The sequence below is a fragment of the Barbus barbus genome (genome assembly GCF_936440315.1).
Source record: "Barbus barbus genome assembly, chromosome: 34".
Lineage (NCBI taxonomy): Eukaryota > Metazoa > Chordata > Actinopteri > Cypriniformes > Cyprinidae > Barbus > Barbus barbus.
Window position 1 is genome coordinate 19,909,033 of NC_136762.1, and position 14,259 is coordinate 19,923,291.

General features: G+C 39.2%; 1 protein-coding gene across 5 annotated transcripts in view; it reads left to right on the forward strand.

Annotated features, from left to right (window-relative positions):
- Positions 1–14,259, forward strand: part of LOC306854179 (cell adhesion molecule DSCAML1-like) — a gene marked incomplete at its 5' end in the record, with an annotated part of 143,209 nt that overhangs the window by 112,601 nt on the left and 16,349 nt on the right. For 3 of the 5 annotated variants that reach the window (XM_079391996.1, XM_079391997.1, XM_079391999.1), the window contains 3 exons: positions 4,090–4,236; positions 5,608–5,763; positions 8,000–8,139. In XM_079391996.1, coding sequence (XP_079248122.1) covers positions 4,090–4,236; positions 5,608–5,763; positions 8,000–8,139 — 443 coding nt within the window. Of the gene's footprint in view, positions 1–4,089; positions 4,276–5,607; positions 5,764–7,999; positions 8,140–14,259 lie in introns of all 5 variants that reach the window. The other 2 variants (XM_079391995.1, XM_079391998.1) reach the window with 1 other exon arrangement.

Consider the following 14,259-nt stretch of genomic DNA (forward strand, 5'->3'; position numbering starts at 1 on the left):
TTTTATTCACAACATAACAGAGAACATAACAAATGTTTAAACTGAGAAATTATACACTTTTATCCACTAAATGAGCTCATTTCAAATTTGATGCCTGCTACAGGTCTCAAAAAAGTTGGCGCGGGGGCAACAAAGGGCTGAAAAAGCAAGAAAATTTTGAAAAGATTCAGCTGGGAGAACATCTAGCAACTACTTAAGTTAATTGACATCAGTTCTGTAACATGATTAGCTATAAAAGGGATGTCTTAGAGAGGCTCTCAGAAGTAAAGATGGGCAGAGGCTCTCCAGTCTGTGAAAGAGTGCATAAAAATATTGTGGAATACTTTAAAAACAACGTTCCTCAGCGTCAAATTGCAAAGGCTTTGCAAATCTCATCATCTACAGTGCATAACATCATCAAAAGATTAAGAGAAACTGGAGAAATCTCTGTACGTAAGGGACAAGGCCGAAGACCTTTGTTGGATGCCCGTGGTGATCGGGCCCTCAGACGACACTGCATCACTCATCGGCATGATTCTGTCATTGACATTACTAAATGGGCCCAGGAATACTTCCAGAAACCACTGTCGGTAAACACAATCCACCATGCTATCTGCAGATGCCAACTAAAGCTCTATCATGCAAAAAGGAAGCCATATGTGAACATGGTCTAGAAGCACTGTTGTGTCCTGTGGGCCAAGGCTCATTTAAAATGGACTGTTTCAAAGTGGAAAAGTGTTCTATGGTCAGACGAGTCAAAATTTGGAAATCACTGACGCTGTGTCATCCGGGCTAAAGAGGAGGAAGGCCTTCCAGCATGTTATCAGCATTCAGTTCAAAAGCCAGCATCTCTGACTGTATGGGGGTGCATAAGTGCATACGGTATGGGCAGCTTGCATGTTTTGGAAGGCACTATGAATGCAGAAAGATATATAAAGGTTTTAGAGCAACATATGCTCCCCTTCAGACGACGTCTATTTCAGGGAAGGCCTTGTGTATTTCAGGAGGACAATGCAAAACCACATACTGCAGCTATTACAACAGCATGGCCTCGTAGTAGAACAGTCCGGGTGCTGAATTGGCCTGCCTGCAGTCCAGATCTTTCACCTATAGAGAACATTTGGCGCATCATTAAACAAAAATATGTCAAAGACGACCACAAACTCTTAAGCAGCTGGAAACCTATATCAGGCAAGAATGGGACCAAATTCCAACACCAAAACTCCACAAACGCATAACCTTGATGCCCAGACATCTTCAAACTGTTTTGAAAAGAAGAAGAGATGCTACACCATGGCAAACATGCCCCCGTCCCAACTATTTTGAGACCTGTAGCAGGCATCAAATTTGAAATGAGCTCATTTTGTGCATAAAATTGTAAAATTTCTCAGTTTAAACATATCTTATGTTATCTATGTTCTATTGTGAATAAAATATTGGCTCATGTGATTTGAAATTATTTTAGTTTTCATTTTATTCAAATTTAAAAAAACTAATTTAAGGAATTTGGGTTGTATCATACATCTGTCTATCTATCGTGCTCTAGCGATTTCTCTTTTGTGTGATTGTGCACGAGTTGTGAGTACAGGGAAACTCTGACCCATGGCCCTCATCCACATGCGTGTCACTGTCAGTGATATTGATGCGGTTAAGGATAATAGTAATAACAACAAGCATAGAAAAAATAATTATAATTAGCCTGTCTGCCGAGGCCCCTCTCCCTGATCCACTGCCTTTTCCTCCCAGTCTAATTATCTGCAGCTGAGCGCATTGTCTCCCCCTCTCTCTTTTCATCTTTCCTCCAGATCCCTCTCTCCGGCTTTCAACTCCCCTCCTCTCGGCTCCCACTCCTCTCTCACTCGCTCTCAAAACACCTTTCATTTATTTCTCCCTCCATCTCACAACTTCCCCTTCCATCCCTCCGCCCACTTCTGTTCCACTGTCTTTCTTCTCCATTCTTATTTTTGGAAAGCTCCTGGGTTCTTTTTGTGCCACTGTTGAGCTCTCCCATATTTTCTTTCCCCCAATGACATTGTTTTTACCTCCATCAATGGTGTTCTTGTCAAGTTTTAGTTTTTCTTCTAACCCTACTATCCACAAAAAAATTCCAGCTTAAGCAAGATGGTCTACTAAATTAAAACTAGGTCTACTTGCTGGTAGTCCGGCCAATTGACAATCCAGACCACCTCTGACCAGCTAGAAACCATGTAAAAAAATCTACCCCTTTAAGGTGTTTTCACTTGCATCTTTTTTAAAGGCTAATTCACACTGCATCGACAGGCCCAGATCAATGCAGATAGTCACCAGACTACAGTGCGTCACTTCTCAGACATTCAAAGGCCTGACAAACAAGATTCAAAATGTCAAATCAGCAAAAACAAGCACTGACAAGGGGCAATACAGTGATTCAATGAAGCCTGTCAAACATGTCTGTTGCTGTTGGTTGGTGACTGTCGATGTAAATTGGAAAACAATCAAATGTAGACCTAGAGTAAAAACGAACCAATGACCAATGTCGGCACGTTGTTGTCAGTCTAGTTTTTGTGGTGTGTTATGCAATGTTGCCTCTAGTCGGACCGACTGAGCATATTGAATCAGCAGTGGAGTCCATTGGCAAGAGAGATCACACTGATTGACTTCAGAAGACACCAGAAAAATTAATGTGATTCAACAAAGTCAAGAGGGCACACACAGAAGACCCTTCCTAGCTCTTCCAGTTTTCATTTTGGAATGAAAAATACAGACTACTGCCACATGCTGGCACAGGGAGTTATTTCATCTCATGCAGGTGTAAAATGTATAGACTAGTTGGCTGCTGGCTATAGTCTTTGCAATGTGTTCAAAAGCAACTTTTTGTCCAAGATGCAGGTGACGTGAAGCAACACCACATGCAGCTTTCGTTACAGCCAGGTCTTTTTATGTAGGTTTGATGTATCTGATCATCATTGAAAAGTGGTCCAAAGATGGATAGATTTGTTTGCTTCACAGAGGCCTCTTTGGAACGATTCATTGAAAAGATCTGACTCAAGCAAATGATTTGTTCATGAATCAGACATGGCTACTTCTCTCATGAATGTGCCAAGACGATTTAGGGTGGATGTCAAGATTTTCAGTGCATAATGATTTGAATTTTGTCTGTTTGTTGCATACTGTACAGTAAGCCTATTGTTAGACAGAAGATATATAGTGCACAAATTATACAGGCAACTCACATTCACTTTCATTATTTTGACAAAAGCAGCCAGGATATTCTTTTAAAAAAAGAAAGTCATACATGTCTGAAAAGACACTAGGTTGAATAAGTAATTTTGGCTGGGGGAAAACAAGATGCCAATATACCCGTAAGATGCCAATATACCTGTTCTATACATCAGATCCAGACAGCAAGTGAGAGCCAGGGTTTTGTGGGCAGGGTTGAAGAGTTATTGCGAGTTGTGCTCCTGAGCGCTCTGTCAAGCCGTTCTAAATGGCAGTTTTAGTGTGGTCCACCAGGGCCGGACCCTAAGGCCTCTTCAAACAAATACCAACATTTCTCCTCTGCTCTCCCTCCCTCCCTCCTCACACCATCTCCTTTACTCGCTCCTTCTCTTCCTGCGCCAGCTGCAGCTGCTCCCTCATAGAGCCAAGCCAGCTTTATCCCTCCTCTATCCCTCCTTTCATCCTGTCGTCCGCACATGCTTTTTTCCCTCCCAGCAAGTCACACAGACAGGCTCTGTGTCCCCTCAATAGTGCCATTATTTATTCAGAGACGCAATTTGGCACATCACCATTGCCACATTTGTGGTGTATCCGGAAAAAATCAAATGCATTTAGTAGGTGAAACAGCTCAAGATTGAGATAACAGAAACGTTTCACTTCTCTTCAGCTTCGGGACGTGATTGTTCCGTCCATTTCGAGTGTAGTTACAAGGTTGTTGATGCTCTTGAGCCATACCAAGTGCTCCAATTGCAGTATATTACTGTTATTTTACTATATCACTGTAATTGTGCTCTTTCACTGCAATTTTTGGTTTCCACTTCACCTATTGTATCTTGTTTCCATTGGTGCCTGAATTATTTTCCTGCCGCTTCCTTTGCTTTTATGTGACCGTCTCTCGTTTTTCTCTCACAGTTCCCAGCCAGCCGCCCCAGAATGTACGGGCCATTACGGTAACATCAGATGAGGCGGTGATCACGTGGTCCGAGCCCCCGCGGATGACCCTGAATGGGGTTTTGAAGGGCTACCGTGTGGTGTTCTGGTCCCTCTACCCCGATGGAGGTGGGTGCTGTGGGGGCCAGACACTTAGACTCAATCAGAGTAATTATACGTTATTACTGTTACTCCCTCACTAGCCACAGTCCCCGTAGAGCGCCCCCTACTGCCCACTCGTGTATCTGTATCCTGGCCAGTCCAGCCCACAGAGGGTGTATATTTGTGGGTGGACAGGTTTATGTTTGTGTTTGTGTGTTGTTGTATTTTATATATAAAGTGAGTAAACTGTGGATGAAGAAATCGGCGAAAGAGTCTTCAGTGTCACATGATCCTTCAGGAATCATTCAATCAATATGCTGATTTGGTGCTCAAGAAACATTTCTTATTATCAATATTGAAAATAGTCATGCTTAAAGGAATAGTTTCAAAAATGAAAATTCTGTCAATATTTACTCACCCTTGTGTTGTTCCAAACCTGTGTCAATTGCTTTCTTCTGCTGAACACAAAAGATGACATTTCGAAGAATGTTGGTGCTAGTAGCCACTGACTTCCCTTTTTTCCCCATACTATTGAAATCAATAGCAACTAACAACTGTTTGGTTACCAACATTCTTCAAAATATCTTCTTTTGTATTCAACAGAGGGTAAACACTCATACAGATTTGGAACAATGTGAGGGTGAGTAAATAATGACAAAATGAAATGTTTTAATATGACTTTTGATCAATTTAATGCTTCTTTAACAAATACAAGTTTACTGAAGTAAAAACAATTCTTAAAAAAACTGACAACTTTTGAATGGGAGCATACTTGAACCAACTTGTTGAAACAGTAAAAATGGTTAATAAATGAGCTGAATAATGTGAAAGTAATGACAAGGTAAGGGTATATTATTTATACCAAACAGAATTGAGAGAAAAAGTCAAGTCTATGGGTCTTTATGTGTTTATACGGCCATGTCACTTACAAAAAAGTACTGTGACAGCACCTTGGCACAGTAACAATATCAGATGGTGAAACTACTGTATAATACTTTGATATGTACCTTGAACAAAATTGTATTTAGTAGGAATCAAGGTTCCTCAAAAAAAAGCATGATGTTACCATGGTGTATGTCCAAAAATAAATGGTACTTTAACATCTCCAAAGAGCCATGGGAGAACTTTTTACTTTTTGTTTGTTTTGCATTCGGACATAAATACCATTGTCTGCTAAATATAGCTATAGCAGTGACAAGCAACCCTTTGTCCAGCAAAACAGACTATTTTAGTCTCCATCTGAATAATATTATGGTACTTTTTTGTAAGTGGAATGTGTAAACATGGTTCTCCCGTGTTCCCTCATGTGAAGTGTTCAAATTGTGTGCTGTTATTAGTAAGTAAATGAACATGCAACAAAAAAGGAGAGTCATTAAAAAAAAATTTCACATCTCTCAGAATGGGGAGAGATGCAGAACATCACTACCACTCGTGAGCAGGTGGAGCTAAAGGGCTTGGAGAAGTTCACAAACTACAGCATTCAGGTTCTGGCCTACACACAGGCAGGAGATGGCGTCCGCAGCAACGTACTCTACATACAGACCAGAGAAGACCGTAAGTTCATGCACCACACATGTACACATGACCACTGACGTACGTATGTTACGTATTTGCAGATATGCAAAAAAAAAAAAAAAAAGGCTCCATATATTTGATCAAAAATATAGTAAAAACAGTAATATTATGATTCAATATTATTATTATAATTGTTTATGTAATTAATTTATATGATGGCAAAGCTGAACTTCCAGCAGTTTTCAGTGTCACGTGATCCTGGACCCGTATTCAAATGCACAGCCATATTATGTGCAAGCCACTTCCCCTTTAGAGGCAGTCGTGGCCTAATGGATAGAGAGTTGGACTTGTAACCCGAAGGTCGTAGGTTCGAGTCTCAGGTCCGGCAAGGATTGTAGGTGGGGGAGTGAATAACCAACACTCTCTCCACCCTCAATACCACGACTGAGGTGAGACCCTTGAGCCGAACCACTGCCCACTGCTCCGGGTGTATGTTCACTACTGTGTGTACACTAGGATGGGTTAAATGCAGAGCACAAATTCCGAGTATGGGTCACCATACTTGGCCACACACCACTCCCCTTCCCTTTACCCAGGCTATATTCAAGCTCAAGGGTGTTGTGTATATGAGGTCTGGATGGGGGGAGGTTGTCAGATATAAAATCTTGCCAAAAAAACACATTAGCTGGAGGCAAGTGCTACATGGGCAAGATCTAGAATGATGCTGGACTGTTTGATTGCTGGATACGGTCGCTGTGGCGACATTTAGGCTCTGATATAGCATTAGCACACTTAATGAGAATTAAGATGCTGAATGAGGGGGGTCTGGGTATGTGTCTCAAAGTAGATCCTCCATCCAACACAAGGAGAAGGATTTATTCTTTGTGGATTAGCTGACATTAATTTTGTGCTTACACTGGTCAGGATAGGATTAGGTGATATCAGTCTATCCTCTTTTCCCTGGTGGGGTTGAGAGGGATTCAGGGAAATAAAGAGTGTTTTAGTGCTAGAGAATGAGAGATATGCATTTTGAATTTAATAGATTTAGGAGTATATAGATGTGTGTGGTGTTGGTTTATCAATGGGCTACTTGTCTAGAATTTTTAGTCAATGGTTTTGTCCCATTTTCCCTCTGCTCACAACAAGGAATTATGTTGTTAAATCATCATTTATACCACAAAATATCACAACAGTTTGTGTCATCACGTTTTAAGACCTGAACCCCCTGAAGGATTGACCCATAGATTAAACCCTAGTAATGATGATGATGATTTTATTTTTTCCAAATCCTCCTTAAATCTCCATGTCTTCCTGAATATTCTAGACACAGTAAAGTGATACGGTTATTTCTAAGATGGCAGAAGTGTGATGGGGGGGTTCAGTGGAATTGGGGCCAATCCTAAAAAAAAGCCCTGGACCCCCACAAAAGGTTCAAGGCCTGTTCACACCAATATGAATGTTCAGTTTTTGAATATGGTTTGTCAGTTCTGACAATTGGGGACAAAAACGGCACTGAATGAAAATGCAAATTTGCTCTTTCGGTAGGTGACACTTATTTGTATTTGCTATAGTGTCTATCAAATAACACCAAATACAAGAGTACTGAGATAAGAGAGCCAGTCCCTTATTCATCTTCTATTGTTTAATGTCACTTAAATTTGTTGTGAGTGCCACCAAGTCATAGTTTCTGTAACAGCAGCGACTCTTGCCATGTGACCAAAAGCTCAGTGGTCGGCAAATTTTCTTTGCAGTGCAATGAAAAGATAATACAATGTGGTCACATTGATGGCCATGCGAATGTGTTGTCTGAACACCAATCATTCAACTAAAAATTAGTGCTGTCAAATGATTAATCGCGATCAATCACATCCAAAATAAAAGCTTTTGTTTACATAGTGTGTGTGTGTGCTTTGTAGATTTATTATGTATAGATAAATACACACACATGCACACACACAGATATATAATGTAAACAAAAACTTTTATTTTGGATGTGATTAATCGCGATTAATCATTTGACAGCGCTATTAAAAATCTTGACTGCATTTCTTGCACACTGTACGCAAACCTTAACATATTTTAAAAACCCAAAGTATAATTGTTCAGCTGACTAAATAGGCAAAACGAGAGCATGACAACATCTCTTAAGTCCAGAAAAGCATTTTACGTTTACGTTTTACGAACCTACCTTTTGGTCACTGGGAAATAAAAATAATTCCCACAATGCCTCTGTCATACATTAATCTAGTTTTCGATCTCTCTTTTTTTCTTTCAGACCCCGGTCCTCCAGCGGGCATTAAAGCCGTGCCATCCTCTGCCTCCAGCGTGGTGGTATCCTGGCTTCCCCCTGTCAAGCCCAATGGTATCATCCGAAAATACACAATTTACTGTTCCAGCCCTGGATCAGGCCAACCGGTGAGGCAAAAAGGGGAAACTTGTTTTTAACATTGATTTTGGTGTTGACGTCGTTTGGTTTAGTATTTTTGTTCAAAAATTAAGGCATGCTTTTGTGTGTGTGATCGTTGAAGCAGACGAAAGTGAATATTTGTGTATTTTTTTTTACACTTATGTGCTTTATTTCATATGGGTGTGGGGCCAGAATGTGTGGATTTCAGATTCTATCAGTTTTCTTTTGATTCTAAGTATAAATCAGTGTTTATTTTGCCATATTTTCTATTTGAGTCTGGATTTGTGTCGTGTATTTTTAATCTGTGCATGTGTGAGGTTGTGCTGCAGTATCAGCAGGATGTGTGTGTGTGCGTGTGTGTGTAAATGAGAGGCTCTTACTGCAGTGTGTGCATGCAAGCTCACCCTCCCGTCTCATTTGCATATCTGCGTCTCATCACGTTGCCTAGACAACCTCATCTGTTCATCAGGGAGGGCAGGAAACAAGCTGACAGCACACACACAAACACACACACATCCCACAGGCTCGATCACATTTATAACCACCTCCTCAACAAACACACACACACACACATAATTTGTGTACTCTCACACTGAATTAATGTACCTGTCCAGATGTACACATGCTCACTCTCTTCTTTTCTTTCGCTCATTCACAAATCACTCCTCTCTCTCTCTCCGGCCTCTCGCAGAGCACGGGGTGATTACTATGTAAATGAGTGTGAGAGGAGAAGGGGGGGGGGGGGGTTTAGAGAAGGAGGAAGGGGGGTCAGACTCAGCGTGCGGGGAGTACTTTTGTTCTTCTTTTCATTATCTCCCTCTATCACTCCCCGGATCACTGCTATCTCCACACCGGAGGAATATTTTAATATCCGTTACAGCGCTCCACCCCTCCCATCTGCACCTCCCGTACCTGATTCATGTTGAGAGACACAGAGAGAGACAGAGAGAAAGAAAGAGAGAGGAAAAGATGAATCGAAATGAACTAGGGAGAGAAGGTTCAGAAACCTAGTGAGCTGGCTACCTAGACAGTGTCTTTAGGTGTCACAGACACACTCCCAACACAGCCTTCTAAGGAAACTTTTTGATGTCCCACAAATATGATCTCTTGTAAGGGACCCCCTTCCTAAAATCTGAAGACAGCTAAACATATAAAACCAATTTGTCCTTGCTTGTGTTGTGAAAAATGTAGAGTGATATACATTTTTATTTATATTTTTATTATTAAAGTGTTAGTTCACCCAAAAATGAAAATTCTGTCATTAATTACTCACCCTCATGTCACTCATGACCAGTGTTTGGGAAAGCTACTTTTAAAAGTAATGCATTACAATATTGCCTTACTCCCTAAAAAAGTAACTAATTACGTTACTTAGCTACTTTTTATGGAAAGTAATGTGTTACGTTACTTTTTAAATATGAGCAGGGCTTGATTGTTTTTAATACAATAAATTCTAATTATAGCAAATGTAAAAGCCCTTTCACACCAAAAAGTGAAATGAATGGACCTCAGGCTGAAGGAAAAGTAAATTCACGTCTGTAAAGTAGAACGCAGGAGAAGAGGGTTCAACACTCTTCAGCAATAAAAAACAATGAAGCACAATTGATAGTTTATCTAAAGTCATTTTTGCTTATTAGTATGGTTGAACTGGATCATCAAAGGTCAGCAGCGAAGACATTGGTTAATAAAATGGGATTAGATACATTTATGTTGTTTAACATATTTAATTATTGCAGGTTTACGTCATATTCTGAGTTTGCATTTCACTGTTTTAATTCATTTTGATGAATACTAAATCAGTTTTTTGTGAGTGGGATGAATTGATGCACATTCACATTTAGTCTAGAACTATAGTAACAGCATGCTCACACAGTGCACTGTCAGTTAATAAATGGGAAAAAAGTAACGGGCGTTACTTTTTTGAAAAAGTAACTCAGATATTTTCTTGTAAATTAAAAAGTAATGCGTTACTTTACTAGTTACTTGAAAAAAGTAATATTATTACGTAACTCACGTTACTTGTACTGCGTTACCTGCTACACTGCTCATGACACCGAAACACAATCATCGGAACACAAATTAAGATATTTTTGATGAAATTTGAGCACTTTGGCCCTGCATAGACAGCAACAGAACTACCACATTCAAGGCCCAGAAAGATAGTAAGGACATCATTAAAATAGTCCATGTGACATCAGTGGTTCAACCGTAATTTTATGAAGTTATGAGAATACTTTTTGTGCATAAAGAAAACAAAAATAACGACTTTATTCAATAATTTCTTATTTTCCGTGTCAGTCTTCTATGCGTTCAAGAGAGTACCACGATGTATGCATGTGATGATGCTGCTGATGCAGGAGCAGATGTTGTGACACAGAACGCCCATCTCTCTTAGTTCATCATCTGTATATTCTGGTACGAATAAGTAAGGCTGGGCAAAAAGTTATCATGTTTATGAAGACTGTTTTATGTATAGTGTGCATCTTCCTCTGCTTGTAAACAAGGTACAGGGCATCAGGGTTCTATGTCATAAAATTATTTTTCGTCAAGCTATTATTTGTGTTTTATTTGTGCACAAAAAGCATTCTTGTTGCTTCATAAAACTGAGGTTGAACCACTGATGTCACATGGACTATTTTACTTACTTTTACTTTTTACTTTTGTCATTTAGCAGACGCTTTTGTCCAAAGCGACTTACAAATAAGAAAAAGTAACTAAAACTAAAAAGTTACAACTCTATAAATACTATCTACCCACATATTTAAGAAAATAAAGAAATTAAATCAAATTAACACATGCATATAACAACAACATTTCAATAATAAACATATCAATGAAAAAATTAAATAAAAAGCTACTACTATCCCTTGCCGGTGTCCCTGCCCGGTGGAGTCGCACGGTAGAGTCGATGGTCTTTACACTCTTTACTTTTTTACTTTTGTCATTTAGCAGACGCTTTTGTCCAAAGCGACTTACAAATAAGAAAAAGTAACTAAAACTAAAAAGTTACAACTCTATAAATACTATCTACCCACATATTTAAGAAAATAAAGAAATTAAATCAAATTAACACATGCATATAACAACAACATTTCAATAATAAACATATCAATGAAAAAATTAAATAAAAAGCTACTACTATCCCTTGCCGGTGTCCCTGCCCGGTGGAGTCGCACGGTAGAGTCGATGGTCTTTACACTCTTTGGTCTTCACACTAAGAGGGCTTCACACGACGACTGCCGCGACCGCTGCCGCGGTATAATAACCTTTATTATACCAAACCAACAAATGATCATTTCAATTCAGCTGGACCCACTTTCCTGTTTATCAACTACAAATGGCCAAGCAAGTGCACACACTGACAAGATACACGATACAGTACGAGACCAAACGCGATTTCAGCAACTCTCATCCTAGTAAACAAAATAAGCGTTTCCTAGCAACGGCAAATGCGCTAAACACTGAGACAAGTAAATACACTTACGAGCTGATTTTAAACTTCCGCTGATAGACTGCTTCTCTTAAAGACCACTTCCATTACACTGCCTTCTGCTGGCGCTTGAACCCACTTTCCTGTTTATCAACTACAAATGGCCAAGCAAGTGCACACACTGACAAGATACACGATACAGTACGAGACCAAACGCGATTTCAGCAACTCTCATCCTAGTAAACAAAATAAGCCAAATACAAAATAAATGTAAACAAAATAAATTTTAATGATGTCCTTATACATTTCTGGGCCTTGAACGTTTCAGTTGCATTGCTGTCTATGCAGAGTCAGAAAGCTCTCAGATTTCATCACAAATATCTTAATTGTTGTTCTGAAGATGAACAAAGGTCTTACGCGTTTGGAACGACATGAGGGTGAGTCGTTAATGACAGAATTTTCATTTTTGGGTGAACAATCCCTTAAATAGTAGTACTAGTATACCAATGCCACTAAAACCTTTGATAATTAGTAGTAGTACTTTGTTATTGTAATGTTCTTATAATCTGCTATTATAATTATTATTATTATTATTATTATTATAGTTATTATTATTATTGTGCATTTTTTACACTTGTGAATTTTTTAGTGGGCGCCCCAAGCACAGAAACCAGCATCACACATATCCTTTACAAAGAAGGCTAGCTCAGAATGCATTGTGATGAACTTCATCTTGGAGACAGGCTCCATCTGAAATCGCATTCTGTAAAGTAGTTGCTAAAATATACTTTGTGATACATGTGCATCTCAGAAAATTAGAATATGGTGAAAAAGTTCATTTTTTCTTGTAACATTTCAAAAAGTGAAACTTTCATATATTTTAGATTCATTACAAGTAAAACACTTCAAAAGTTTTTTTGTTTTAATTTTGATGATCAGAGCTTACAGCTAATGAAAGTCAAAAATCAGTATCTCAAAATATTAGAATATTTACATTTGAGTTTCAATTAATGACCATCTCTACAGTATAAATTCTAGGTATCTCTTGTTCTTTGAAACCACAATAATGGAGAAGACTGCTGACTTGGCAATGATCCAGAAGATGATCATTGACAATCTCCACAAAGAGGGTGAGTCACAGAGGGTCATTACTGAAAGGGGTGGCTGTTCAAGGAGTGCTGTATCAAAGCATATTAAATGCAAAGTTGACTGGAAGGAAGAATTTGGGTAGGAAAATGTGCACAAGCAACAGGGATGACCGCAAGCTTGAGAATACTGTCAAGCAAAGCTGATTCAAACACTTGGGAGAGCTTCATAAGGAGTGGACTGAAGCTGGAGTCAGTGCATCAAGAGTCACCACGCTCAGACGTCTTCAGGAAAAGGGCTACCAAGCTACTTCTGAAACAGAAACATCATCAGAAGCATCTTACCTGGGCTGTGGAGAAAAATAACTGGACTGTTGCTCAGTGGTCCAAAGTCCTCGTTTCAGATAAAAGTAAATTTAGCTTTTCATTTGGAAATCAGGGTCTGGAGTCTTGAAGAAGAGTGGAGAGGCACAGAATCCAAGCTGCTTGAAGTTCAGTGTGAAGTTTCCGAAGTTAGTGAGGATTTGGGGTGCCGTGACGTCTGCTGGTGTTGGTCCATTGTGTTTTATCAAGTCCAAAGTCAATGCAGCCGTCTACCATCTGCTGACAAGCTTTATGGAGATGCTGATTTTATTTTCCAGCAGGACTTTAGCACCTGTCCATAGTGCCAAAACCACTTCCAAGTGCTTTGCTGATCATGATATTACTGTGCTTGATTGGCCAGCCAACATGCCTGACCTGAACCCCATATGGAATCCCCTATGGGATATTTTCAAGAGAAAGATGAGAAACAGTCGATCCAACAATACAGACGATCTGAAGGCTCAATAGTGCCTCAGCAGAGCCACAGGCTGATCGCTCCCATGCCATTCCTCACTGATGCTGGAATTTGGGGCGAAAGGAGCCCAGACCAAGTATTGAGTTCATAAATGAACATACTTTAAAGAACTTGAACTTTTCTGCTTTGCAAATCCTTTTTTTGATTGATCATAGGAAATATTCTAATATTTTGAGATACTGATTTTTGACTTTCATGAGCTGTAAGCTCTAATCATCAAAATTAAAACAAAAAAACTTTTGAAATGTTTTACTTTACATGTAATGAATCTAAAATATATGAAAGTTTCACTTTTTGAAATAAGTTACAAGAAAAAAAATGAACTTTTTCACCATATTCTATTTTTCTGAGATGCACCTGTTTGACAAAAGTATATTCTATTGTATCTATTGTAGCATCTACTTCTACTGTCATCTACATCTACTATTTATTTATTTATTAATTGAATTGCTTTCATACTAGTGCAGCAAAATTTAAATCAGTTGTGGAAATTAAATGTAAAGTGTTCCAAATCAATCACTTATGAGGTTCCATTTCAGTTAAAATGCTCCCTCAGAAGACTGCTGCTATAAAGAGAGAAAGATATTTCTGATTATGAACAGAATATGGAAATATATTTATCCAAAATCCATTAGCCTCAAACCATCATAAAAGCCATCTCATCGTGAATTGAGACAACACTATGTGTGTGTGTGTGTGTGTGTGTGTGGATGTGTTAGCGCCAGGGCCGAGGGATATGACGTAGGATGGCAGGGCAGCATTCAGGGCGATCGGT